The following is a 25,743-nucleotide window of genomic DNA, read 5'->3' as shown; positions in this document are numbered from 1 at the left end:
AGAAGCTGTATTTACAATATAGCACAGCTGGGAGTGTACTGACTTTACCAGCAACTGAAAAAGCTTAAAAAAACAAAAAAAAAAACCACACAAAAAAAAAGGCTTTTCCTAGCCAGTCCTGTGCATGTGATACGGGGTGAGGACGGCGTGTCAGCGGGAAGACTCGGGGTGGTAACTCAAGGGAAGGAAACCCGGTTGTGCAGGAGGGAGGCCTGGAGCGGCCCACGGCACTGCTGCGAGGGAAGATGTCTGCCCACGGGCACCTTTTCCAGGCTATGGGGAAAGTAGTTGGATCTCGGAGCGCGTCGCGGGGCGTTCGGCGCGGTTGCTGTGGCCCCGACTGGCGCGAGACGGGCTCGCTGAGACCCCGGCGGGCTCTCCCATCCCGGACTCCTGAGATTCAACGGCTTTACTTACGCGTGAGACGAAGCACAAGTGGTGGAGATGGGTGTGGGGAGGTTGGAAGGGAGCCCTGCACGTATGTTTTAAATTATTTTCCTCTTAGAAACTTTATTTTAAATGATCTGTGACCTGTCAGGGAAAGAAGAGAGATTGTGTGAGCACAGGACAAAAATAAAACGGCTTATTCACTGTATGAGCATTTGTTTCATGCTTTTTTTTTTTTTAATTATTATTGTTTTTGTAAAATATGAAGCCTGTCAGGGTAACGAAAGGGCCTCCTCTTGCATGTCTTTCTCACCCACAGTGGCTCCTGGCTGGTTTTTGTGCTGTGCTTGGAGCGGGTCGGGTTTGCCTCTAGCGCTGGGCTGGGGCGGGAGTCGCTGCCATCCAGGCCTGCAGGTAACAGCCTCGGAGGGGAGGAAAATGAAAGGCTCAGCCTTTGTGGGAAAGCATCAGCTCCAGCTCAGCTGCTTGCCTTTTTTTTTTTTTTTTTCTCCCTTCCCCTTACTCCACAGCAATATCTTCTTAAAGCAAGCTGAGGAAAAATGTGTTTCTGGTTAAATTTGCAGCTGTGTGGAGCAAGTCATGGGTCCCTCGGCCAAAGCCACCAAAGCTGCTGCTGCAGTTCAAGGGCTGGGGCTGGGCGCAGCACGTGGCCCAGCGGCCTTGGCCCAGCCTCATCCCGCTCCTGGAGCGCGGTGTCCTGCTTTCCTGCTGGGCGAGCAAATGGCATCGGCGCGGCTCGAAACCTCCCTTCCCTCTCGCGGCTCCAGCCAGCGCTGCTGTTGCTGTTACACAAGCTCCACCTTCCCCACAGGTTTCGGCTGTAGCGTTGGTTACGGAGCCAAAGTTTATTCGATCACGAGTGTATTTATATCAGGATCTGCAGGCTGGCTCCTGCCCCGTCCCCCTCCCTGCGGGACGAGGCCCGGGCAGGCCCGGCGAGAGCAAGCCCTTCGCCTGCGTGCCTGCAGGGATAACTGGAGGGATAAGCGTTTCGAGACGCATTGCTGACCCCCGCCCTGGGCTCAGCTTTTCCCTGCACCGTGGCTGTCCCCACTGCGCTGCCTGCTTGGGCTGGTGGCGGTGGGAAGGTTTGGCTGTGGGCAGCTGCCGGTGCTGGCTCCGGCCCCGTTTGCAGCCCCGTTGCCCAGGCAGGGCTCGGCAGAGCTCGGGTCGCATCCAGCTGGGCTCAAGGGCAGGCCCTGACTTTGCTGCTCTTTTGTGCGAGGGATTGCGTGCTGCCGGAGTGCAGGCAGAGCTGCTGGCGCAGGCAGCCCGGCTGGGCAGACAGCAGCATGGGGAGGGGGACAGGCTGCTCCGAAGCCAGGCTGCTGCCAAAAAAAAACCCTCCTCCTTGGGCCAGGCAGGAGCCCAGGCCCTGCAGAAGATGCCATGTGCAGGGGATGGAAAGCCGCCCCGGGAACTCCTGCTGCACCAGCAAGAGACTGGGCTGGTGCTGAACCGCTGCACGTAAAGGAAGTATTTTGAGATGCCTGCCCTGTGGCTCAGCACCCTCGCATCTCTGAGTTTTTTTTAGTTTCAGATGCCTCTCCCTAAGGCTTTAATGCCCACCGCCTTATTGGCATTGCTGCTTGTAGGCGCTGTCTTTTCTCATCTGGCATCATTATTACATAGCAGCTCCCGCACCCCTACATCAAGTATTAACTCAACAGAGCCCATCCCTAAAAGCCGGGACGCCTGCCTGAGACACCGCTTTGGGAGCACCGAACCCTTGTGCCCAGCAGCCTCGGACACCTCCCTTGGCCAGACACAGCCAGAAAAGCAAGGCGAAAGCGTGCTGCCGGCCCCGCTCTGCTCCCCGACACTCTTCCACCGGGGTTCCCATGGGGCAAATATAATTTTCCTGGGGATTAAACCTCTCCTTATGGGCCTGGAAGAGTTCATCTCCTCCTGCTGCCGGACTTGAGCCCAGGCCAGCTCTACGTACGGCAACAGCTCAGCCAAGGGGAACACGAAGCATTAAAATACACGCTCTGAGGTGCATCCCATCTCTCTTCCTGGGCTCTAGGGTATTTATTTCAGATATTCCTTCAGGGGCTGTTTTACAACGTAACACAGGCTTGCAAAAACAACCTGCAAGGATTTCCCCCGCCCCGGAGAAGGTTACAGCCCTCCCCGTGGGGTCACAGCCCCCTCCCCGACTGGAGAAGAGGTCAGCAAGCGCATGGACGCAGGAGGGAAGGATGCTCCGCTCTACCCCATTTTCCCGTCTCCCTTTGCTGCCTCTCCCCCGCAGAACAGGACCTTTTACTTCCATGTCTCCACTCGACGCTCACATGTGCCCTCGCTCGTGCACAAACACACGAGCAAACCCCCGTCTCTGGGTCGGGAGGCTAGAGGCGAGCAAAGCGCCGTTCCCCAGCCTCCGGTACGGCTTCAGAGCAGCAAGCCCAAGCTGAGCCCAAGCCAGATGAAATCCATTCCCCTCTGGCTCCCTGCCCGACAGATCCCGTGCAGGGCAGCTGGGCACCGGCCTCTCGCGGGTAGCGAGGACGGGCAGGTGAGACGGGAGCTTAACCAGCTCCTCACCCCCACGCTGCGCTGCCGGAGGCGCAGGCTGCTTCCCAGCCCCTAACCAGGTGAAGCACAGACCTTTCATTTTCCGAAGCAGGAAGCGCTTAGCCACCTCTCGTGCCTCTGCTCTCGGCGAGAGCCGCAGCTCGCCGGCCCTTTTCACCAGTGTCCGGCTGCCGCCCGAGCCCTCAGCGCAGCAGTCAGGCAGCCTCACACCGATGCGCTCGCTGCCCGGGACAGACCCTGGTTTCTGCCGGCCTCTGCTGCGACGCGGGGGGACGGAGGAGCTGCCTCTGCCCTTCCCTGCCCTGCTTCTGGCAGCCCAGGGCAGCAGTGAGCCCGGGGAAAACCACCCCACCATCGCCCACAGATCTCTGAGCACATTACGAGGGTCGTGCAACTGTTTTCCTGCGCCTCAGTTTCTCGAGAGGTGACCCACCCCGCTTACAGAGTGCCACGGGCAGAGACAGCCGGTACCCAGGGACCTGGTGCCTGCCCGCCCTGCCCGCAGCTCAGGCAGGAGCCCCACGTACCCGGCGCGGCCGCAGTCCCACCCCCGGAATGGAGCAACACGCATCTTCCAGCTACCTGCTGCGATCGATCGCCCCAGAGCCTCCCCGGGGAACCGCAGCCTTCTTTACGTTCAATTAAGTGGACGTTACCCCTTCCATCTCTAGTGATTAATACAGCTTTAATTGCTGCTTCTGCTGGCTGCTGGGGCAGGGCAGACATTTCACCGTCCCGCTGGGTATAGGCTGCGCTGTTGCGAATAACCTGGATTTCAACTGGCTGCGTAGTTTTGCAGCCCTGAGTACCAGCGAGGGGCTGGTGGAGACCCTGTTCAGCCCTGAACACCTCCCAAAACCTCCCTGCCTCTCCCTGCTCTATCCTGCACCCTGCAAATGCTGGAAACCTCTGAGCCAGGACCACAATCCTCCTCCCGGAACGCTTCAGCCCACTCTGCCATCCATACTACTGCGTGGAGCGTCAGCTGGGCTGAGCAGAGGGGGACGCGTCTCCTCTCCTCCACGCACAGAGCTTGTGGCCTTCAGCAAGTCCATACCAAGACCCAAGTGATGCCACCTCCATCTTCAGCCAAACAGTCACCAGAACCATTGCCAGAGCTTCAAAAACCCGTCCGTCAATGCGAAGTGACAAAGAGTTCAGAAGAGAATTGAAGTAAAGGTCACTTACCCCACCTCTGGCGCCGGATCCTGGCTAGGAACGCAGGCAGCGCACGCTCCCGGCTGAAGCGGCATCAGACGAGGTCCCGAATCACAGCTAGTCCTCTTGTCTCCAGGGGCGAGACTTGACTCAGGCCTCTAGACACTAACCTCTACGACACTTCTCTTCTCCAGGTGGAAGTCAACATAAATCAGAACCTGCTGTCAGCTGCTCCAAGGCTGCTGCTGCTGCTGTTGACACCCAGATCGGAGTCACCGGCTAACCCGGGCTGCCTCAGAGCTAACCTTGCTCAGAGAGAACCGCAACCGCAGGCTAAATTCCCTCCGTGACCTGCTCTACACCTCGTCACTCATCTCATGCACAAAGAGCTGGAGGAAGGAGCAAGGAAGAGAAGAAAAAAATCAGGATTATAAATCTAAAATTTTATTGAGACAAAAAACTGACAGAGCTTGGTATGAAGTTAAAATCCAAACACGTACTTTACATTTAAACAACGTTTTCACAGAAACCTAAACACATGCTTTTAAAAAAAGGTTTGTACAATGCAAGTCTAGATACATACCACCCTACAAGGAGGTGCCAGGAGTCTGGTGGGGCTCATGACTCCAGACATTAAATAGTTCAGTATTTGTAATAAATCTGATTAAAAAAAAAAAAAAACAACCCTCAGAAGATTCAGGGTAACACATCCTGCTCCAGCACCAACGTCTGGCCTCCTACAAACAATCGCTTGTTATGGGAGTTGATTTTTTTTCTTGTGCTGCTGTTGATTTCCTCTCCCTCCCACAACTACAGGGTTCCCAATGCTGCTGGCTGGACAGTCAAATTCAGGTGAGAAAAGGAACAAGTAGTCAGAAGTCTCTCTTCCCCCCCAATTTTGAGAAATAGCACCTTGTAACGGAAAGAAGGGTAGAAAGGCTTTTAGAGGGTTAAAATCCATTCCCACCCCGCACCCCACCCTCCCACATACAATGCATGTGTCAGTAACTGGCAGTTCTGCTTCAGGACAATACGAATCACAAGTTTGCATTTTCACAAGTCTCCCCTCTCCCCCCACCCCCCCCCCACCCCTACTCCCCTTAAAAATTGCTCGCAGGGTTTTGAGGATCTTGGCTCCAGAGATTTGGACATTCACAGTTTCAGTCTCATGTCAGTGTCCCTGTCTCCGTAGTTCTGTCATCAATACTGGGCTCTTTCCCCACTGCCCCCCCCCCTTTTTTTTTTCCCTTTTCTGAATTCAGGTTCTAAAAAAGATCTGGAAATGATCAGGAACATTGTCACCAGACCTCATCTCCCTCCCTCCCCAATTAAACAAGAGACCAATTTCCCCACATCCCTCCCCCCAGCCCCCCAAACCAATACACCAGTAAATAGCAAAAGAAAAAAAAAAAATCTACACACATGCTACGCCGTAAAAATGCAGAGTTAACACTATTGGGAAGAAGGCTGTGGGTTGCTGAGATGGTCTTTGAAGAATAAGCAGTATCCATCTGCACTCCCTTATCCCAGCCCACCCATCACCAGTGATAGTCCTTCATGGAAGGGGCTTTGCTTCCGCTCCCACAAGCTGCAAAATGGACAGCCTTGAAACAAACACCCCAATTCTCTCTCCAGCACCCCCACGATCCCCCTGCCCTTCCCCCCACCCCCCCCCAAATTGAGCCGGGCTGGTTTGAATCTGTACACAGCATGAAGCTGCATAAAGCAGTTGAGCAGCTGCAGGGCACAGAAACCATACTGGTCTCTTCAAAGGGCATCTTCTCCAGCCATCTCTACGCTCCCAACCGAGCAGAGCTGCGTTCTCTCCCTCTTGCTCAAACCCACAGTTCAGATCTTTATACAAAGGCTGGCCAGAGCGGGTGCCAGGGGTTAGTTCTTGTCCTCTTTCTTGTCATCGTCCTCTGAGGGGTAGGAATGCCATGTCAACCTCTCCTCATAGAACGAGATGACCACCTGGGGGCACTTGATGTTGGCTTCCTTGGCAGGGACCAGGTCGGCCTCGTCAGAGTTCTTCCTACAGGCCAGAGCAGAGGTGCAAGTTAGGGGGCTGCGGAGGGGAGGTGGAAGAAGTGGAGGCCGGAGAAAAATCAAGAAGTGGCAGGTAAACGGAGACCCCGAGCTGCTGGGGAGATCCAAGCGACCCCTTCCCAAGTGGCTCTGGAGCAGGGAGCAGCAGCACGTGAGCCCAGGAAAAAGAATCAGGCGTGAGTTCAGCTCTGGGTTGTTGGGGATGGGGAGAGAAGCCGAATCAAAGCTGCGGCCCTGCCCCCAGCCACTCTGTGATTCTGAGACGGTGCAAAAGCAAACAGCTCCCACACCTACGCCTGACTGGTTTGGCTCCCACCTGCGCCAGCGACAAGCCCTGTGTCACTACAGCCGAAGGGGACGCGGTCATCGTCACGGCTCTCCTCTGGGTGCAGCCTTCCGAAACTGCAGCCCGCGCTACGACACCATGCCCCTCTCTCTCCCCAAGCTCGCGCCTGCTGTGGGGGGACATCTTAAGAGCCACACAATCCCAAGGGCCCTACCTGCTCGTTTCACATCCACGTTAGCCTCAGCGCAGAGGGTCACCTCAGGCAGCAGCGCCATCGCGAGAGATTTCATGCCAGGTAGCAGGGACTCCCCAGGCGCAGGTCCTTCCCTCTCTGGCACAGAATAAGTGAAGAAATGACAGACACAAAGACACACTCACCACTTCATCAGGAACATGAGCTCCCCGCTGGAATCTGTGGCACCGATGATTCGCTCTGGCTCAAATCCTCGGGCAAAGCCTCGCGGTTTCTCCGACTGAAAAGAGAGAAGTTTCCTCTTGTAGCATCACCAGGGTGACAGCCGCAGCCCTGTTTCTGGTCAGCAGGATGCACTGGTGGCTGTTCAGAAAGGCTCTGCGTATCAGATGCTCGGACCAGAAGGACTGAGGCCAGGGGGGAACTGAGAAGACCACTCTGGTGAAAGCCCATTGCACTGACGTGACCCAGGAGGGCACAGCGGAGCGCCCTGCTCATGCTGCAAGCAGAGGACCTGATTTCCGAGGCCCTGCTGGTCAAACTTTTGTGCTGGCCAAGATTCAGCAGCTCCTGGGATGAAAACCAGACTGCAGAGCTTTTTTATTGTCTCTTTTCCCAAGCAGCTAGGAGCAGCTTGAGCAGGAGGCTCTCTGCTCCACCTTGTTCCCCCTCTTCAAGGGGCAACAGGCAACTCCTGCCTCCTCTTTCACCCCTTGTGCGGTTCTTCAGGAGAACCGGCAGACCATACCCTCTTGGTTCAAGCACTGGCCTTTCCATTTAGTGCCAGAACCAGCTCTGGATTGACAAAGAGGCCTGGCTTAGACAACAGCTTATGCCTCCCCCTGAAAGCTACAGCTTTTCAAAAGCACTTCAGCTGGGTCTCGTTGAAGTGCAATATTCTCCACTCCATGCAGGAGAACAGTTTGACCGAGGTTTTGGAGCATGGCTGCTCTAGCTGCTAGACACCGTGCCAAACGCAGGGGTAGGGAGGTGGGCAGAGACACCCCACTCTGCCTCACCTCCTCCTTCTTCTTCTTTGGTTTGCTCTCCTCCCCTTTATCCTCCGTGTCAGACTCCGCTTTGCGCTTGCTTCCCTCAGACTTCTCGCTCTCATGTGCAGTTTTCTGGGACTGAAGGAACTCTGCAATGAGGTCTGGGCAGTCGAGGTTCTCCTCTGGCTCCCATGTGTTATCTTCACTGCAATCAAAGACAACAGCTGAGTTTTACATACGGGCAGCTCGCTGCAGCTTTCCCTGCCAAGAAAAGTGCTGGACACACATTGCGAAGATGCTGAGAAGCAGCAGCCTGGACGTGGGTGTCCTCGCGCCACAAAACAGGACCCTGCCCTGATCCAGGCAGGGATGCCAGAGGGCAGGGCAGTTATTTCCCTTCTCAGGAGAGAAATGCAATTCATTTTATCCAGCTGCTTGTTTCACACTAGGTTAAAGGGGGGGGAAGCCCCACCAAGGCACTGCACAGCCTGTTTGCAAGACCGAAATGGGGCTTTCTCACCTAGGCTGTGCTCTCATCGCCCTGATTAGAGCTTGAGGCATTCAGCACTGCTGTTTTTATCATTACGGCTGCCCTTGGCCTGTTAGCTCCATTTTACAGACAAGGAGAGGCACAGGGAGACTGAGCCACCTGCCCAGAGAGGCTTTGGGAGCCAAAGGCAAGAGAGATGCTCGCGCCGGAGCAGCCCAGCACCCACCCCGCAGCAGCAGGCAGGAAGGCACTTACTCCGAGAAGCCTTTCCACTTCAGCAGGTATTCCACTTTGCCCTTTACCACTCGCCGATCCAGGACCTTCTCCACCACATACTCCTCCTCCTCTTCCTCTAAGACCTCTTCCACTTTCTTCTTGTTCTGTTTTTTTCCCATTGTGCTGGCCAGTTTTTCAGCTTACGGGCGACGCTGCTAAAAGAGGAGAGAGAACCACATGTTTGCATCAAGGTCAGGTTTGCCTTTGCCAGGCAGCAAACATACTGGATACGCAGAGGCACACAGCACGGTGCAGGAATGCTGCTTTGGAGAAAACAGGCACATACAAAGTAGGTTACACACGAAGAGATGGGCCAGGATGGTCCTGCCAGCTGAAAAGGAAAATGGGAACCTCCAGCAGGAGCTGCTGCATTTACACGATGCCTTTCTGACACACAGCTTTGGCTTTTTTGTCTCCCTAGCACCTTATTGCACCAATTCCATCGAGACTCTGCCTGGTTCCACCCATGCTTTGTCCCCACCATGTCTCGACCTCGCTGCTCCCATGTGTTGCCCACCGACCTCCAGAAACGAAGGAGCATCCTGCGTCAGCTGCTCTATGCCTCGTCCTTCCTCTGCCGAGTCCCGTGCGTTCCCCCTCAACCTGTTCCCTCCCCTTTCCTCACCTCGCTGACCTGCCCTTCAGCTTAGTTCAAACCCTGCCTTGAGCTGCAGAAAGCATTTGCAGAGCTGTAGAGCAGCGGGAGGGAGACGGCGCACTGCTGATATTAACTACAAGTTAATAAATAGTTAATCCAAGTTAAATACAAGTCGCAGTCCCTGATACCAAGCTCCCCATGTTCATTTCTCTGCTGGTTCACGGATGTGCACTCTGGGATATTTATCTAACTCACCAACCCAGAATTTTTTTTTTTTCCCCTCTTTATCTCCAGAGCTGTTTAAGACAGTCAAAAATTTCTGCATATATATCCAGCGCTTGCTGGGAAGCAGCACAAGTGATGCAGAGCTAGGAGAATCCTCTGGCCTGACACAGCCTAAGGCTACCTGCCGTAAACGCGGCCGCAGTAAGGAGGGATGGGGTGGCCCTCGGCACAGCTCTCCGCTTTCCACTCACGCGGGGGGACTGCAGAGGAGGAGCAGCCCTGCCAACGCACCGGGCGCTTCCCCCAGGCTGAAACGAAACACCTCAGAGAGCCAAAAACCACAGAGAGGCCCCGCTTCCCTGCTGAAACCCAGCTCGGACCAGTAAGAGCACCGCAGCCGGTGCTGATCCAGGGTCAGAGTCTTTCCCCGCCGCTGCCCGGGATGGCCATCCACCTCATCCCTGCCCTGCGTCCCTGCTGTGGGGTAGGTGGTTCTGCTAAAAACACTCCCGGTCCTTGCAAATGCTCTCCAGCCACTTCTTGGCTGGTACCAGTTACACCGACAGGTCCCAGCCCCACGGACAAGATTCTGAGCCACTGCACAGCCCCAGGAGGGGAGACACCAATGGAGCATCTGCTCATGCAGGAAGGGGAGGCGGGAAGGGTTTTTTTTCCTTAGATTCAAGAAAAATATAGAGCCCTCTAGTACCCTGACCTCATCGTCAGCCTCTGCTGCAAAGAAGTTTGCACAGCCAGCTGAGCACGCTGAACAACTTGCACTGATTTAGACCGACCAAAGGGTCAGGAGGTTCCAAGCCTCCCCATCTGTTATCTCCGATAAGCAGCTACGCCATCACGGAGAGCCACTGGCAAAGCTGGCAACGGCACACAGACCGCCCGAAACCAACTCTGTACACCTCAGCCTCCCAAAACCCCACCCTGCTGAACAGCTGCCCAGGGAGCTTTCACAGCCTAAGCGCTGAGGAACACAACTTTTTTTTTTTTTCCAGTAAAATATGTATTTTCTGCCAAGCAAAATGACTGGCAAGCAGGTCAAACATTACCTGCCTGGAAACTTTAGTTTTGCCACTCAGGTTATCTTGAATTACGTAGAATAAATTCCAGCTGGCAAAAATCTATACAAACTGCATCTGGTTTATACCGGCAAAACAAAAATCCTGCAGATTTATGCTGGCTGAAGGAGATGTCTCAGAGTTCAGCAACAGCCTCAGCTCTCGGGGTACAGCTGGACGAGCTCCCTGCGCACAAGATGCTGCTGAGCCGAGCCGCTGCCGTCAGAGTGTCCTTCAAAGGAGAAGGCTTAAAAACAGGCCCCGCAAAGCTCAGAATACGTAACCACCAGTTCAGACCAGCAGAAGCCACAGCAGAGAGGACGGGAGGGAGCACGGCCGAGCTGGCACACTCCAGACCACCCTGTCTCTGGTGCTATCTCCCAGACAGGGCTCGAGGGCAGCTGAGGAGCACGGAAGAGCAGGGAGGGAGAAAGCAGCACTTCTCTGCTTGGCAGGGGCTGAACCAAGGTGTTTATACTTTGGACCCCACTATTGCACTGGTGCTTTCAGCCTGACCTTGGTATGCAGGCTGTGCCAGCGCCCGGGGGCTCTCGCTCTGCAAAGCGCTCACCCTCCGGCCGTGCTCGCTGGCGGACAAGCATCTTCCCTTTACACCCCATCCCCGCACGCACCAGCCGCGAGGCGACCACAGCCTCCTCACTTGATGGCAACGTCGAGGTAGAAGGAGGAACGAACACCTTGCTCCTACCACAGCACCCAGAGTTGGGGCTGCTCACGAACCAGGCAGAGGACCGGCAAGAAAAGCCAGGCCAAAGCGACTGCTACCATCCTGGGGTGTTTGGTGGTCACTGAGCAAGTTGGGGGGGTCCCAGAGCCCAGGCTCTGCATCACAAGCCTTCTGCTCCTGTTTAGCACTAGACATCTCCCCTGCCTTTCTTTTAACTGGCAGCCTCAGAAGAGGGGTCGGCACCTGAACAGGCTGCAGAGCAGACAGGGACGAGGGAAGAGCTTGTTCTGCTACTGCCCGTGCTTGCAGGGCTCCAGTGTCCGCCACAGGTGAGAACTAAACCCCCTCTTAAGTGTTAAATGAAGTGAGAAGTTCCCTGCCCTGTACAGACCAGCAGCTGAGGTGGTGGTAGGGATATTCCCACAGACAGGCAGTGCTTCCCCTGTGGGTGCTTTATGCAATGCCAGAGGACACCCAGCCCCCCAAGGATGAAGTTTTATTGCCCTATTTAATTGCCGAGGGGGGGAACCCAACCACCTGGAAACAGCCCACTAAAACAGAGCCGTACAAGAACACACATCAGAGAGGCTTTTCCCTCCTCAAGTCTCGAGCTGAAATACACTGACAGCATCTTTAATCAGAAGCCAGACAGAGGCAAACCCGAAGCAGCAAGGCTCCCGGTGGCCTGTGGACTCGGCGAGGAGGAGGCCAGGCTGCCTGGCACTGCCTCAGCTGGTGTGCAATACAACAATGTAAAGCCTCCGACCCACCGCCAGCATCTAATCCCCGAGCAGGAGCCAGCACTGCAGCAGGAAGCCGAGAGATCGCGTTTCACTCTGGAATTCTTCAGGCAGTTCCTTCTTCCCGCGCAGGACAGCCTTCCTCCCCTCCATCCTCCTCCTCTGGCACCGCGTGGCCACCGGAGAAGGGGGCCAGGGCCGAGCACGCCACGGCAGAGGAGATTCCCAAGAAGGTGCTGTCGCAGCTCCGACTACAACCAGCAAATCAAGTCCAAGACAGCCTGGAGGGGCAAGATCTGGGGCTTCCCCTCTCTCAGCAGGAAATTCTGTTCAGCTGCAGCTGAAAGGGTTTTATGCAAAAGCGCTGTGGTTATTGCTTGGAGATGGACTTGTTTTTAAGGCACCTAAGGATGCTCAGCTGGATGGCTGGGCCACTTGAGCAGCTTCCTAAGAAGGCAACTGGATCAAAGAGTCTAACGGTAGAGTCTGGCCAAGATGAGCTCAGAGGGGAGTTGCTAAAACTAGAGGTGGTGCGTAGGACAGGTAGGTGTGGAAAGGGAAAAAAGAGAGAGGCAGTAGAGCAATGCAAGCAATGCAACACTGCGGATCCATCACTTGATTGTGGTAAAGCACCGGGCAGAGAAGATGCAAATCCAAGGCCAGGAGCACTTTGAGAAAGAGCTTGCCAAGGGGAGGGACAAATACACCAGAGCAAAGGGCTGCAGCAACCATACCTAAAGCATATGGCAGGCAGCAACCTCTCCACAGTCCCCAGTCACGCGGGGCCCGGGCCTTTTTTCAGCAGACGTTTCCCGGTTTCTGCTACAGGCATTTACACCAGAGTACCAGTGTCACCCCCTTGCACAGGCCTGCTCTGCCTCTGTGGGTTCCCAAGATGTCTGCTCCCACGCAGGCATGGGGCTGGCACCCAGCTGCCTGCTGACAGGCCATCCCCTCGGCATTCATCCCAGGGACAACGGCTGCTTTTGCCTCGAGAGCCTGCAAGCCAGAAAGGTGCTCCGGGCGGATGAGGCCGAGCCGTAGTTCACAGTGTCTGCTGCTAGACACGGTACAGATTTCAGCATTTGAGCCAGCAGCACAGAGACAAGCTGCTGCACAGGCCTCTCGCTGCACTGCAGTCAGAAACGCAGCTCGAGTGTGAGAAAGGGACGCCAGCCCCCCCGGGGGGTACAAACTCAGCCCGTGGCTTTATCTGCGAAGCATCTGAGCTGCTCCCCACACCCTCTTCCTCCTCGTCAGGAATGCCTCTGTGGAACAGAGTGCTTGACAAAGATTTCAGCCTTCTGCGACTGGGAACATCCAAACCCTCCAATTCTAGTTATTAAAAACAAACCACAGCCACCCAAAGCACTGGCTGGTTTCTGGTCTCTGGAGGAAGGGGGAGAGGTTGAACCATCCCCAGATACTTGGAAAGGCAGTGCAGGGAAGACTTACCCCACGCTCTGCTCCCTCATCTCCAGAGCTTTCAAATAAACACACTTCACTTGCACCAAGTTCCTACGTGCAGAGATGCAGAACGAAGCCATTTCGTTTTGTCTGGGCGTTTTTGGGGAGGGCAGACAACCCCTATTATGTTTCTGGGGAGACTGTTCACGTCTATAGAATTTGCGGCTAGAAGACTCCTGCTCAAGAGAGATCACATTAGTAGCTCGTGTTTCCTAAAGTTCAGCTTTGATTTTCTGTACTTAATGTGTGAAAAAAGTTGGCTTAAACTGAACAATATGATTTCGAGACAAAATTCAGGATGGGCCTATGCCAAGTCTTTCCATTTTCATTTGCTGCTTCTTACCTAACACTCAAGGCAAAGCTGAAATCCTTTGTGAAGAGGAAAGCAGAACAGGGACAGAAAGAATAACTTCTTGGTCTGCAGCTAAGAGGAAAAGGATCCGGGACACACCTAAGCCACTTGAAAAGAATTCAAACTCCAGTAAAAGGCCATGAAGAAAGAGGCCCAGCGCAAAGGTGCGTACGAAAGCCTGTGTTACTGGGGCAGGAGGAGCAGACGGAGGAGCAAGAGCTAGCCTTGCCAGCACGTCATCGCAGCAGATCAGAGCGAAGCACGCAGCTGGTATCATGAGATCTCCTGGAGAAGAGCATCCAGGTAGTGAAGCCACTACCAGACAAGCAGAAATACACTCAGCTCCGCTGGCTGGGACTCTTTGGAAGATTGTGAAGCTCTACCTAATACCCTTCTGTGATGCCTGGCACTAATCTTTTCAGTAGTTTAACAAAGGAAAGGAAGACCAGCCTAAGAAGAAAAATGTGGAGACCCAGAGGTTTAATTTGAGTACAGACTAGTTCTATTAGCTGCATCTTAAAGGATTAACAGTTCAGCTCAGCTTTAATGAGTTTTAAACTTAAAACATTTCCTCCTCCTGCCTTTCTCAAACTTGGCTGGGATCACTCATCTCTTTAAAGACTTATGAGCACGCCAAGTTTATTCCACACGCGCCAGGGAAAGGCAGCAGGCATCTTTCTTTTGAAGTGGGAACAAGCATGTTAAGTCTTCCACTCTCCAGAACCTGAAAACAGCAGAAAACATTTCTGGAAAGTTTGAGTGAAAGCTCAAGCCTTTGAGCAGAGACCAAACTAAAGAAAAGCCACAACCTTCAATCTCAGCCACATCATTTCCAGTTAAATTCACAAACCATGAGAGAATGCACCTCTGGATTTAAGAGAGACACACATGCAACAGGAGGAACGTTACCTCCCTGCTGAAAAAAAAGAGAACCTGAGGTAAGAAATCCCGTCATGCAGACAGGAATTTTGTCATGTGACGGCAGACACAACTTCTGAACTCCTCTAGATCAGATAAACACTCATAGAATCAGAGTGGGGATTTGCATCGTTCTTCTCCCTTTTGTATAAAGAGGAGAAAACATAGCCCCGAGTGCCGCAGGATTCCCAGCTTTCCAGTGCTCCACCTCCCTCTCCACGAGCAAGCCCGGATCCTACAGCACCTTCCCCTGCCAGCCTCCATCCCTAGGGACAGGGCGACTGCACCCGGAGGCATTTCCCCAGCAGCCCCGTGCCCAGGAGCTAGCTACCGGCACTCACAGGCCCTTCACCTGGTTATTTTTGCATTTCACTGGCGCTGGGCAGCGGGGTTAGAGCAGCCACATCTGTTTCTCACCGTTTTCACTACCAGGATCTCAAGTACTAATAGGAAACTGTGCCTGGGTCGCAAACCTAATGAGGACTGTTGACTCCAAACATGCCCATCGCAAACACCTTCCTCTTCTCAAATGCACAAGGGATTTTTTTTTTTTTTTAAGTTAATAAAATGTTTCACAGATTCAGCCAGAAAGCCCTTTTATGCTTTGATCTGTCAGTTTTACTGGGACAACATACGTGCTTGCTGCTTCCAAACCAATCAGCCCCAACGCCAAGAACACTGCCCCATCTCGGGGATCCTCACATTCAGCGCCCCGTCCCCGACGCTCCTCACCCAAACTCAGGCCATTTCCAGCCCCTGCCACCTCCTCCTCCGTGCTGCACGGGAGCAGGTCAGCTTCCCAGCACAACCCTGAGCCAAGCCCCGGCAGCTTCCCAGCACAACCCTGAGCCAAACCCCGCTGCCGCCCTCTCGGCCAGCCCCTGCACTGCCGGGGCACCTCCACATCTGCCACTTCCTCGGGAAAACTTCACTGCTTCCTTGTCTGGAGATATAAATCCCACTTCAGCTCCAACACCTTCCCTTGCCAGAAGTCCTACTCTTCCCCTAAACGCTTTGCAACTCCCCTTCCACACATGGCTCAGCTCCCCCAGCTCCCAAACCTCCTCCCCCAGCAAAGGAGCCGGAGAAAGGCAGCGCTGCCAGGGAGCTGCCCCGACACCCACCCCACGCCGTGGGTGAGCAGGGACTCGACCCAAACCCAGCTCCTGCTGCATCTCCTCCCTCCCCTTCCCCAGCACATCCCTGCTTCCAGCCTGCTGGCCACAACCTCGCTTTTCCACCTCCTGCCAGCCCCACGCCGAGGTCTCCGCAGGGGAGCTCTCCCCCAGCTCCAAGACCCCCCGCCCCCCCCCCCCCGCCCCAGTTCGTTCCCCAACAGCTCTCCTCTCCCTGGCCCCCCGGAATCGGCTGCCGTCCCGCTCCCTGCCCTCCCGCAGCCTGTTGAGCGGCTTCCCGCTCATTCTCCCCGCCAAAAGTTGACACTCATCCCCTCCCCGCTCTCGGAGCGGCTGGAGCCTGAACCCCCCCCCCCTCCCCCAGCCACCCCCTTTCCCTGAAGCTCTCCCCCCAGGGAACACCTCCCGCCCCTTCTCCTCACCCCAGGGCCTCCACCGCTGGTCCCTAACCACCATCCCACCCAAACGCCACCTCGCCCCCAGAGCGGGGACCCTGCTCCAGCCTCTCCTCTCCCAAAGGACGCTTTCGCCCCAGCCCAGACCCCCCCCATTTCCCTAGACCCTCTGCAGCAGCCCCTTGTTTTCTCCTCAGGCACCAGCCTCTCCCAGCACCCCAAGGCACATCTTCCTCCCCTGTCCAAAGGCTCCCCCGCACCTCTCCCCGCCGGCCCTCAGGGCCTCCCTCCGCTCCCCCTCTCCCCAAAGCACCGTCCGGGCCCAGCTTTGTCCCCAGCCCAGCCCCTCCTCGCTCGCAGACCCAGCTTCCCCTCGCTGCCCTGCAGCCCCTTTGAGGGGTACAGCCCTGCCAGCACCCCCAAACCCCCAATAACGCTTCTTCCAGCGCCCCAAACACTCCCCCTTCACTAACCCCCCTCTCCCAGCACCCCGAAAACACCCCACATCCACTAACCCCCCTCTCCCAGCACCCCCAAAACACCCTATGTCCACTAACCCCCCTCTCCCAGCACCCCAAAACACCTCTCTATACTAACCCCCCTCTCCCAGCTCCCCAAATACCCAATAATACTTCTTCCAGCGCCCCAAACACCCCCCCTCCACTAACCCCCCTCTCCCAGCACCCCCAAACACCCCACGTCCACCAACCCCCCTCTCCCACCAACCCAAAACACCTCTCTCCACTAACCCCCCCCTCTCAGCCCCCCCCAAACACCTCCCTCCGCTACCCCCCCGTCGCAGCTCCCCAAACACCCCCTCCCCTCCACTAACACGCCCTACCCCCGCCCCCCAAATACCCCTCCACTAACACCTGCCCCCCCGTACCCCCCCCGCCCCCCCAGCATCCCCCACCCGCCGCCTTACCGCCCTGAACACCATCTCGCGCATCAACCCCCCCCACCCCGCCCAGTAACGCCCAGTTCCCCCTCAGCATCGCCCCCCCCACACACCCCAACGCCCCCCCCAACCCCCTCAGCCCCCCCCCTCCCGCCCCCCCGCTCACCTTGCACAGCCCCGCCAACGGTCGCCGAGGGGAAGGGGCCTGCGGGGCGCGGGGGCGGGCGGGCGGGGCGGGTCGGTGGCGCCGCGGGCCTGGCCGCTCTCCGTCCGCCTCCCTCGAACAAAAGAGCCCGGCCAGCCCCAGTGCCCGCCGCGCACCACTGCGCCTGCGCCGCGACCCGCGCCCGCCTGCGCGCCGCGGGGCACGCTGGGAGCCGTAGTCCGGCAGCGCGGGGCACGCTGGGAGTTGTAGTCCGCTCGCCGCGAGGCACGCTGGGAGTTGTAGTTTCCCCCCTCCCTCCCCGCTCCGCTGCCGCCGCCCGCCCGCCCCGGCGCGGCCTTACCGCTTAGGTCTAGGCCCGCCGCCCCGGTGGGGATCGCACCGCGGCGTGGCGTGGCCGCGGCTCTCGGGGAGGCCGCCCGCAGCTGCCGGGCCCCGGCCGCGCCCCGCCGCCTGAGGGGCGGACCACAACTCCCAGCATGCCCCGCGCCGGAAGCGGGGGAAGCGCCGCCCTCGCTATAAGGCCTCCGCGCCGCTGCGCTGCTTAAAGGGGCCGCGGCCTGCGTGGAGAGGTGAGGGGGCACTTGGGGGGGGGGGTCCGCCAGGTGCGACCCCCGCTGGCGGCGGGCCGGGGGTCCCCTGGGCCCCGCAGAGGCAGCGCCCAGCCCCTGAAGGGGGATCCTGGGGGTGGCGGCGGGGCAGGGCCCCGGGCTGGCGGCGGCTGCTCCCGGTGGGGCTGGGCTGGGCTGGGCTGGGCTGGGCCTCGGCCCCTGCCGCGGCTGCTCCCGGTGGGGCTGGGCCGCGGTGGCCGGGGCAGCCGCCTTCCAGCGGCACCCAGCCCCGGAGAGCGCTGCCGGCTGCGGCGGGGGCCGGCCCGGGGAGCGGGCAGGGCGGTGCCGGGGCCCAGCCCCTGCTCACGGTGCTGCCGAGCTGGGGCCGCTGCCGCCGGAGCCAGCGGACGATTGTGCGGTCAAGGGTCCGGCGCTGTGCTGATGTGCTGCGGCCTTGGGCTGCCTGGGGACGTCCCCTTCCAGCGGGCAGCGGTGGGCCGAGGGGGTCGCGATTTGGGGCACCTGTCTGCACGGGGAGCCCTTTGCTTCCCGGACAGGAAAACCACCTCAGAAAATCCTCTCCGGTACCCGTGGTGGACAGCGCTGTCCAAGCGTGACAAGCAAAAGCAGAAAGTGGGACTCGTTCTCTTTTTTTTTGCTGCTGTGGAAGCTCCTCTGTGAGGTTTTTCTCAAAACTGGGAGACTCTCGCGTAGCTGAAGGTTGCCCGGAGCCGTGCTGGATGCGAAGCCTTGGCCAGCCCGGAGCTGGGTAGGGAATGGAGCTGGGGGAGGGAGCTCCGAGCTGGGCTAAACTATCACTGTTGTGTGCTGCTTAGGAAAGAGTGTTTGATACAGGTCCTGCTGGTAGAGGGGTAGAGACTGCTGCTGAGGATGAGCCTGAATCGGCAAGGAAGATAAAAAATAGCAAGGAAAAGAGAAAAGCTCATTTCCTCTGTCAGCAGTGTGAGTACAGGGCTGGGGGAGGCAATCCACCCCGAGTCTGGCCGTGCCTGTGGCTCGTTAAACACCCAGCCAGCCCTGTCCTGCCCAGGAAAGTCGTGAGGCTCCGGGAGCATGGATGTAGGGCGTTTCTGCGCAGCTTCCACCTCTCGCGTCCTGCTAGCTAGAAGACATTGAAAGTGCGAGCCCTGGAAACACTGAAATGCAAATTGGAGGAAGATTAAACCAAACCCAAACCACGTATCCCAGGGCCCCTTAAACTGAGGCTTTAAGCAAAAGCCCTGAAAGAGGATTTGGTGTAACTGTTTAAAGCTCACTCAGAGCCGCCTTCTCCATTGGGTTTAAGTTGATTTATCAAGTTAAGATCAATTAACTCCAAATGAAGCGTAAATAAGATTATGCGTTTCCTGGTCCAACTCTGGGTGAAAGTACAGGTAGAAGACCTGAGCGCTCGGACTCCCTGATCTCGGTTTTCCCCACAGCCCGTCCGCATCCTCGCTGACTGCAGAGAGCTGTCTCCCCCCGCCCCCCTGGGTCTCTGCTCTTCGCAGCACCCTTTCAGTAGCTGGGAAATTAAATTCTTCTTCCTGGCAACCCTCCGCTATTCCATTAGGCAATTTCTGAGTCTCTCTCTTCTCCCTCCTGCATTTTTAATCTTCTAGGCAGGGCTATTATGCAGAGCAAGGAGCTTTAAAAGCAACGGGACGGCGGCAGCATCCCCTGGGGAGGCCAGGGAACATAATGGTCAAGTTCTGCTGCTGAACTGGTTCTGGCTGGGAGCCCCCAGCACGGGGGGGGATCGGAGCTCTCCCATTACCGTGCTGAGCAAAGTGACTCATGTCACATTTGGCTCCTTTGCTCCCCTCCTTCCCCAAGGGAAGAATCATGTGCGCTGAAGCATGGGGTGTGTGGTTTGGTTTTTTTTTCCTTTGGTAGGTTCCCCTCTCCCTCCCCCTTACAGCTCAAATTGGAAACAGCAGCAGCCTGACCCAACTCCAGCAAGAGTTCAGTTACTGAGAGACATCTCTGAGCAGGCCTGGGTCTCTTGCTGTCTATCCTGAAACTCTTCTCCACTGTTATTAATGCTTTCTGTGCTCTCTGGGTGGAATCGGGTGGCTGAAGTCTTACAGAAAGTACCTGCAAACCGGTGGAGCCAGATTTTTAAAGCGTGGTTTGTGGCTCAACCCCTCCCCTTGTCCCAGCTAAAATTAGCTCTGTCTTCAGAAAAGCTTTGCTTCACATCTGAGCATATAAATAAAGCCCGGGTTTCCAGAGCTGCCTGGCACTTGGCAACTCTCATGGCCTAAAAGGCAAGACTCCAGGAATGGGGAACAGGTGAAGGGTTGCTTTGCCTCTGCAGGCAGGCAGCCGTGTCCCTTGGGAGCCTGGGCTGTGACAGGCGAAGTCCTGAGCTGCCGGCTCATCCCAGGGGCTCCAAAACCTCTTGCAAATAGTCCCACAGAGGAGGTGAAGCCAGGACACGGGACAGGCTTGGTCTTCCAGCTCCCCCTGATGAGTATTCCTGGTCTGTGTCCGCACAGTGTGTCTGCCAGGGGGATTGCTCTGGCTGGGAGGGTTTTCACTGGCTGGACTGTGTGTTTATTGGGTATGGGGAGGTTATCTCGCTGTCGTCCCCCTCCCCACCTTCCTCCAAGGCCTGGCACTGTATTCATGGTGGTGTTGCAGAACAGGAATTACTGCAGAAGCACGTAATGGTGCAGCAAATTAGCTGACACGGTCCAGCAGGACCTGGGAGTGCCGGAGGGATGTGGCAGAGGAAGAGGCTGGTGTGATGGGAGCGTGCGAGCAGCTCGCGGTGCAGCTGAGCTGGGAAAGCTGGGCAGCACGGGGGGCACCAGGCACCTCTGTGGCTCCCCAAGGGCTTCGCCGACGCTCGTCAGCCCCCCCAGCTCCTGCTGGGAGAAGGGGAAGGGGGGGGTTAGGCAGGGGCACAAGGGAGAGCGGGCGCAATGCAGACACGAAACCTAGCCGGGTGGGGAAATCTGGTACCGCGTTTGCTGCTTATTCAGGTGACTTGCGAAAGAGCCAGCGAGAAACAGCGTATCTGCGTCTGGTGCTAAGGGGAGATTTACTGAGGTGGCAGCTGGGGAACGGGTCTGATCTACGCAGGAGAAAAGCAGGTTTCCTCTGGCGAGGGGCAGTGGGTCCTGATGTGGGCTGCTTCCCCTGCTTGGACAGCCCAGCCGAGTTCATGCTGGGCAGGCAGCGAGGGGAGAGGGAGGCCTGTAGGAGAAGGGAACTGTGATAAAAGCAGGGTTTTCTCCTCCCTAGCCTAACCAGCTCTGCTGGCATTTCAGTGCAAACCTGCCCATGCAGGGAGTGGGCCGGGCTCTTCCACCCTGTCTCCCTCCTATCTTGCCTGTTCTGGCTCCGCAGGAGCAAACTGGGGACCTGGGATCTCGGTGCTGTGCAACGAGGAGGCCGTTCCTGGCTAACGGGAGTTATACTGGGGGAAAAGCTCTCCAGAAAGCTCTCCAGGAGCTGTGTCCGGCTCTCCCAGAGACCCCGTTACCTGCCCAGAGTAGGGACATGCTGTGGGAGAGGAGGGCAGGCAGCTCAGCAGGAGCGGCCGGCTGCCCCGTCCCGTCCTCGGGTGGTAACAGCCCACCTGAGCTGGGAGCCCTGCTCACCTCTGTGATCTGGGGATTTTTGAGTGCTGTTCCAGGCAGCTGCAGGATCCCAGTGCCTCTCTGTGGGCAGGGGTGACCTGAAGATGAGCCGTGGAGGAAAAACATGCTGCAGGCTCCGGCTCTGGTCACAATGCACTCTCCAGCACACCCCAGCGAGAGCCCGACAGGCCACGTTGCCTCAGGAGCACGTGGGAGATTAATGCTGGATGCTCTCTCCCCTGCAGGCTGCTGGATTTGAGCGCATCCTCTTTATTTCGCGGTGACTGAGGGGCGAGGATCAGGGAGGGCAGCTGGGTGCAGACACGGGGGCTGGACAGCACAGAGGCGTGAGGTGCCTGGGGGGATGCAGAGTACATGGGAGACGCTGATGTGTTGATCTTGTCTTGCTAAATCCCTTTTTTCCTCCGTACAGATGTTTGCCGCTGGGCTCTGGCTCTAGGATGTTGGAGAACCGAGAGGAAGTAAGACCCTTTCTGACGTGGGGTTTTTTTTTCTGTTCCTGGCTGGGGTTTGGCAGCGCTGGAGCGGGTGGTCTTGGCTGAGCGCTGTGTCGAGGGGCGAGAGGTGCTGAACACTGGGCAGGGTCCGTGGGGCAGAGCTGAGGGGCAGCTGGTGACAGGGATGGGAAAGGCTGGAGGCGTTTGCGTTGCCCCTGGGGCAGGACGGCCGGACAAGCCGGAGCGATCGTGGGTACCTGTCCCTGAGAGCCCCGCGAAGAAGGTGATGCTGGCACGGGGCGGTGAGCCCTGCCTCCCCACGCTCAGGCAGTGTTTGTGCCGTAGGAGCTGACCACAGTGCGTGTTCAGGACCCCCGGGTGCAGAACGAAGGCTCCTGGAACTCTTATGTGGATTATAAAATCTTCCTCCACGTGAGTTGCGGCTGAGGGAGAGGGGTGAGCTGCAGAGCTCGGTTGTGCCACGTGCGAGGCTCACGAGCAGAGTTGTCTGGCCATGTCTGGCTGTGCTGAGCAGGGATGGAAGGAGCGATGAAGGGGGAACCCTCAGCAGCCCATCCCTCCTTCTCTGCTGTCTCCGTGCGGGTCTGAGACCCAGCTTCTCCCCTGGAGCCTGCTCAGGCTAGGCGCTTTCAGCTCTCCCAATGCTCCCCAAAACCCCGTGCTTCAAGGGGATCCCTTAGTGACTGCGCCCAGGGGTCTGTGCAGGCAAGATCCTCCCCTCCTCTGCCTTGCTGCCGCTCAATCACGTGGATTATTTCCATGGTGGGTTGGGTTTTTTTTTTTTTTTTTGCAGACCAACAGCAAGGCCTTTACTGCCAAGACCTCATGCGTGCGGCGCCGGTACCGTGAATTCGTGTGGCTGAGGCGGCAGCTCCAGAAGAATGCTGGCTTGGTGTAAGCATGCCTTGTTCTCCCTCCTTTCCCCCTCCTGCAGCCAGACACCATTTCCCATTGCACTGGGAGACCCACGTGAACTCAGAACAGATGTAGATAGAAACCCCAGACACAAACACGGGATACCTGAGCTCCTGGGATCCAGCTCTGCACAAAGCAGGGTCCTGGCTGCTGCTGCTGTCACGGTGCTCCTGTGTCTCCTTGCTCCGGCGCTGGGGTGATCTGACCCTAAACTGCTGCCTCTGCCCTGTGCCTGCAGGCCTGTCCCAGAGCTGCCCGGGAAATCCACCTTCTTCGTGGGCAGCACGGATGAATTCATCGAGAAGCGGAGACAGGGACTGCAGCAGTTCCTGGAGAAGTGAGTGGAGCTTTTGTGAGGGCTGGCTAGAGGCAGGGGACACACCACTCCAGTCTTGCTTAGAAGATGCTGGCTCTGAGGTGGCAGCAGGGCATGGGGCACGTGAGCCGTTGGCAGGGCAGGGCTCAGCGTGCTCGGTGCTCCTGGCCGCCTGCCTCACTCGCTCTCCTCTCTCTGCGCACAGGGTTGTGCAGAACGTCGTCCTCCTCTCCGACAGCCGGCTGCACCTCTTCCTGCAGAGCCAGCTCTCGGTCCCCGAGATAGAGGCGTGCGTGCAAGGCCAGGGCTCGCAGACGGTGACAGAAGCCATCCTGCACTACGCCATGTCCAACTGCGGCTGGGTGCAGGAGGAAGAGAGCCGCCCCGCGCTGCTGCCGGGAGGGGACCTGCACGGCAGGTAACGCAGGCGGGGAAGGACTGGCCTGGGGGTGCCGCCGGTGGGGCAGCCCCCAGCTCCCTTGCTGTGCTTGGAGCTGCTCCGTGCTGGCTGGAGCAGGCCTGGCCACCGGCCGTGCTTTCAGGCGGCTGGTGACTTGGCTGTCTGCGCCTCCCTTTGTCGCTGCATGCACCTGGGGGTCTGGCCACAGCCTGATTTGAAATGGCTGGTGGCTGTGCAAGGGACTTTCACCAGCGGCAAACAGCCTCTGCTGGGAAATAAGAGGAGCTGCCAGGCTTTCTAGAGGCCTCTGAACGCTTCCGAATTTCCTTGCCCCATCCTTGCTACAGTTGTTTGAAGGAATAAAGTTGAGCGTGCGTTCCCCAGCCCTGCACGCCAAACGGGCAGGATTCCTGGGGGTCAGGCGATGGGAGCTGGACATTTTGGGCTGTCCCCAGCACTCTCCTCTACTGCCCAGGAGGGTGACCTGTCCTGGCCGCCGGCAAGGCTTAGCAGAAAAGAGCTCGAGTCTCTCAGAAGAACTTAAGCTGAGATTTACAAAGGTCTTTGGCTGCTTTCCTCCCTTAATCTCTGGGGAGTGAGGAGCCTTTGGAGGCTTTCAAAGCTCAGGCTTTCTGTGCGTCTTGCTTTCGTCCTTGCAGCATGAGTGGGTTCTGCAATTCTTCGTGCCCATCAGAGCTTCAGAGTGCTTGCTGTATGCCGGGGAATTAATCGGGCATCTCCCCATGGGGCGGCTGCCCCCGCCTGCAGCCAGTCAAGGGTTTTCTGCACCCGGGGAGGCAGCTGACATGGTGGGAGAGGAGGGCATCCACCACTCGCCACTGCTGCAGCTCCCTGCAAGAAGCTGAACAAGCACAGACATCACCTGCGTGTTTTGAGTCCTGCGGCAGGCGCAGGGGCCCTGGCTGCACTCGCTGGCAGCCTGCTGTGCCCGGCAGAGATGCTCTGGGCCCCCCTGCCCCTCAAATTAAGTATTTACCTGCTAAGCAGGAGGCCATGCCTGGCCTTCTGCACCAGCTGCTGCCCGCGTTTCTTCATCTCGGTTTTCAAACAGCAGGAAGAGAGAGGTGTCTGGACTCCAGCGAGAGACCTGTTTTTAAATATAGCTCTTCTGGTTTAAGGAAGGGAGCGCAGCAGCCCAGGCTAATGGGTAGGTACCCAGGCAGCGTGGCTTCGTGCGTCCCTCTCAGCTGCCAGCACCTCTCCTCGCCTTTCCTGCTCCGGGCTTGAGCGCAAGGTGAGCGGCTGCTTCTGTGGCTGAGCCGGCTGGAAGCCGAGGGCTGCACTGGGGCTGTGCAGAGGGGAAGCAGCCTCTGCTGCGCAGAAGGGGTTGTGCCAAGGAGGCTGTGGTCGACGTGGAGGCACGCGGGCACCTTGGGCCTTGCATCTTCCCCAGATCCCTTCTCCGCTCTGACCTGTTCTCTCTTTCCAGCTGTGCCGGCCTGGGAAGCCCGCAGGGTCCGAGCTGCCTAGAGACCTTCCCGCACTGGAGCGACTTCGGCATGGACGACACCCACTCGGACAGTCCGGATGAGCCAGCTGAGCCCTTGGGCGGACGGCGTGAGATGCAGTAATCGGCTCTAGTGACCTCACCTGCCTTCCCGGGACCTGCAGCCCTCGCTGGAAGAGGGACCGCTGCTGAGCCAGAGGGATGTCCAGGCTGGTGGGACTGGGGCTGCACTGGGAACACGGCCTTGTCCTTGGCTCTGCGGTGTCTGGGGCTCACGTGCTCTCTCCCCACTGACTCTCGACTGTCCTTGATGTCCCAGGCAGTGTGTTTGTATCGCTCTTCTCTTTCGAGAAGAGAGCTAGTGGTTAGTGAAACCCGTGTTTGTTGTTCCCATGGCCTTTGCTCTCTGACTGGAGCAGTAGCAGGGCTTAGTTAGGTGGCAGTGGCAGTGCCAGTGAGGCTCTGTCTTCTTGGCGTGTCCCTGGCCCGGGGTGGGTTGGGATACGCTGCCTCACACCCAGCATGATGGAGGAAGGCTTTCCTTGGTGGAGCAGCGGCTGGCCACTGCCCAGCGCGTCTCTTCAGTTTAGTCCCCCGTGTTCCCCTCGGTGCTGCGGGCCAGGGGAGGCTGCGTTTCCCTGGTAATCGCCGCGCTGTGCAGCTCCTGGGGAGGGGGTGGTCTCAGCTGCGCGGAGCTGCAGCCCACCCATGGGGTGCAGATAACCGTATCCACACCTGGGGCCTCCTGGCACAGCTCGCCCCGCAGGCTGCCTGCAGCTGGGGCCAACGGAGATGAGCTTCCCTCCGGGAGCCTGGCGCAGGGGAAGAAGCTGGTGGGGAGGTAGAGGCGGGGGGCAGGTTGTCTCCCCTGCTTTTTTTGAGAGGATGCCCCTTCCAGATGGGCTCCTTCCTTGCACAGTGGGGAATGGAGGGGGCCTCACAGCCAGGATCTTGTTTGCTCAGAAAGAAGGAGCATGTGGC

General features: G+C 57.6%; 2 protein-coding genes across 7 annotated transcripts; one reads left to right on the top strand and one right to left on the bottom strand.

Annotated features, from left to right (window-relative positions):
* Nucleotides 1-4,215: 4,215 nt before the first annotated feature.
* On the bottom strand, nucleotides 4,216-17,088 carry CBX1 (chromobox 1). 5 transcript variants are annotated; one of them, XR_012831728.1, is made up of 7 exons: nucleotides 17,047-17,088; nucleotides 8,370-8,545; nucleotides 7,652-7,829; nucleotides 6,818-6,912; nucleotides 5,527-5,692; nucleotides 4,790-5,016; nucleotides 4,216-4,493 (listed from the first exon to the last, which is right to left on the bottom strand). XR_012831728.1 is itself a non-coding variant. In XM_075722728.1 (5 exons), the coding sequence occupies exons 2-5, from the start codon at nucleotides 8,507-8,509 to the stop codon at nucleotides 5,626-5,628; spliced, it is 480 nt and encodes a 159-aa protein (XP_075578843.1). In that variant the 5' UTR covers nucleotides 8,510-8,545; nucleotides 17,047-17,088; the 3' UTR covers nucleotides 5,488-5,625. The 5 variants fall into 5 exon arrangements, 2 of the variants coding, with proteins under 2 accessions (XP_075578843.1, XP_075578842.1); XR_012831730.1 differs by lacking the exon at nucleotides 4,790-5,016 and adding an exon at nucleotides 4,688-4,764; XR_012831729.1 differs by lacking the exons at nucleotides 4,216-4,493; nucleotides 4,790-5,016 and adding an exon at nucleotides 4,540-4,764.
* Nucleotides 17,089-17,577: 489 nt separating this feature from the next.
* SNX11 (sorting nexin 11) lies at nucleotides 17,578-25,743 on the top strand. 2 transcript variants are annotated; one of them, XM_075722725.1, is made up of 7 exons: nucleotides 17,578-17,615; nucleotides 21,618-21,666; nucleotides 21,988-22,074; nucleotides 22,457-22,557; nucleotides 22,817-22,915; nucleotides 23,100-23,312; nucleotides 24,745-25,743. In XM_075722725.1, the coding sequence occupies exons 2-7, from the start codon at nucleotides 21,646-21,648 to the stop codon at nucleotides 24,884-24,886; spliced, it is 663 nt and encodes a 220-aa protein (XP_075578840.1). In that variant the 5' UTR covers nucleotides 17,578-17,615; nucleotides 21,618-21,645; the 3' UTR covers nucleotides 24,887-25,743. The 2 variants fall into 2 exon arrangements, with proteins under 2 accessions (XP_075578840.1, XP_075578839.1); XM_075722724.1 differs by lacking the exon at nucleotides 17,578-17,615 and adding an exon at nucleotides 18,122-18,363.

This window comes from Pelecanus crispus, chromosome 18 (assembly GCF_030463565.1).
Source record: "Pelecanus crispus isolate bPelCri1 chromosome 18, bPelCri1.pri, whole genome shotgun sequence".
In the NCBI taxonomy this organism is placed as follows: Eukaryota; Metazoa; Chordata; class Aves; order Pelecaniformes; family Pelecanidae; genus Pelecanus; species Pelecanus crispus.
Note: the sequence above shows the minus strand (reverse complement) of the source record. Positions and strands in the feature narration are given on the sequence as shown.

Excerpts from the sequence above, each read along its gene's own strand:
- CBX1 (XM_075722727.1), bottom strand. The coding sequence starts at position 8,509 with ATGGGAAAAAAACAGAACAAGAAGAAAGTGGAAGAGGTCTTAGAGGAA. Across the intron at positions 7,830-8,369 it reads AAGTGGAAAGGCTTCTCGGA|TGAAGATAACACATGGGAGC; the intron begins GTAAGTGCCTTC and ends CTTTGATTGCAG. Across the intron at positions 6,140-6,817 it reads CTCATGTTCCTGATGAAGTG|GAAGAACTCTGACGAGGCCG; the intron begins GTGAGTGTGTCT and ends TCTGGCCTGTAG.
- SNX11 (XM_075722724.1), top strand. The coding sequence starts at position 18,335 with ATGCGAAGCCTTGGCCAGCCCGGAGCTGG. Across the intron at positions 18,364-21,617 it reads CTTGGCCAGCCCGGAGCTGG|ATGTTTGCCGCTGGGCTCTG; the intron begins GTAGGGAATGGA and ends TCCTCCGTACAG. Across the intron at positions 22,558-22,816 it reads CAGAAGAATGCTGGCTTGGT|GCCTGTCCCAGAGCTGCCCG; the intron begins GTAAGCATGCCT and ends CTGTGCCTGCAG.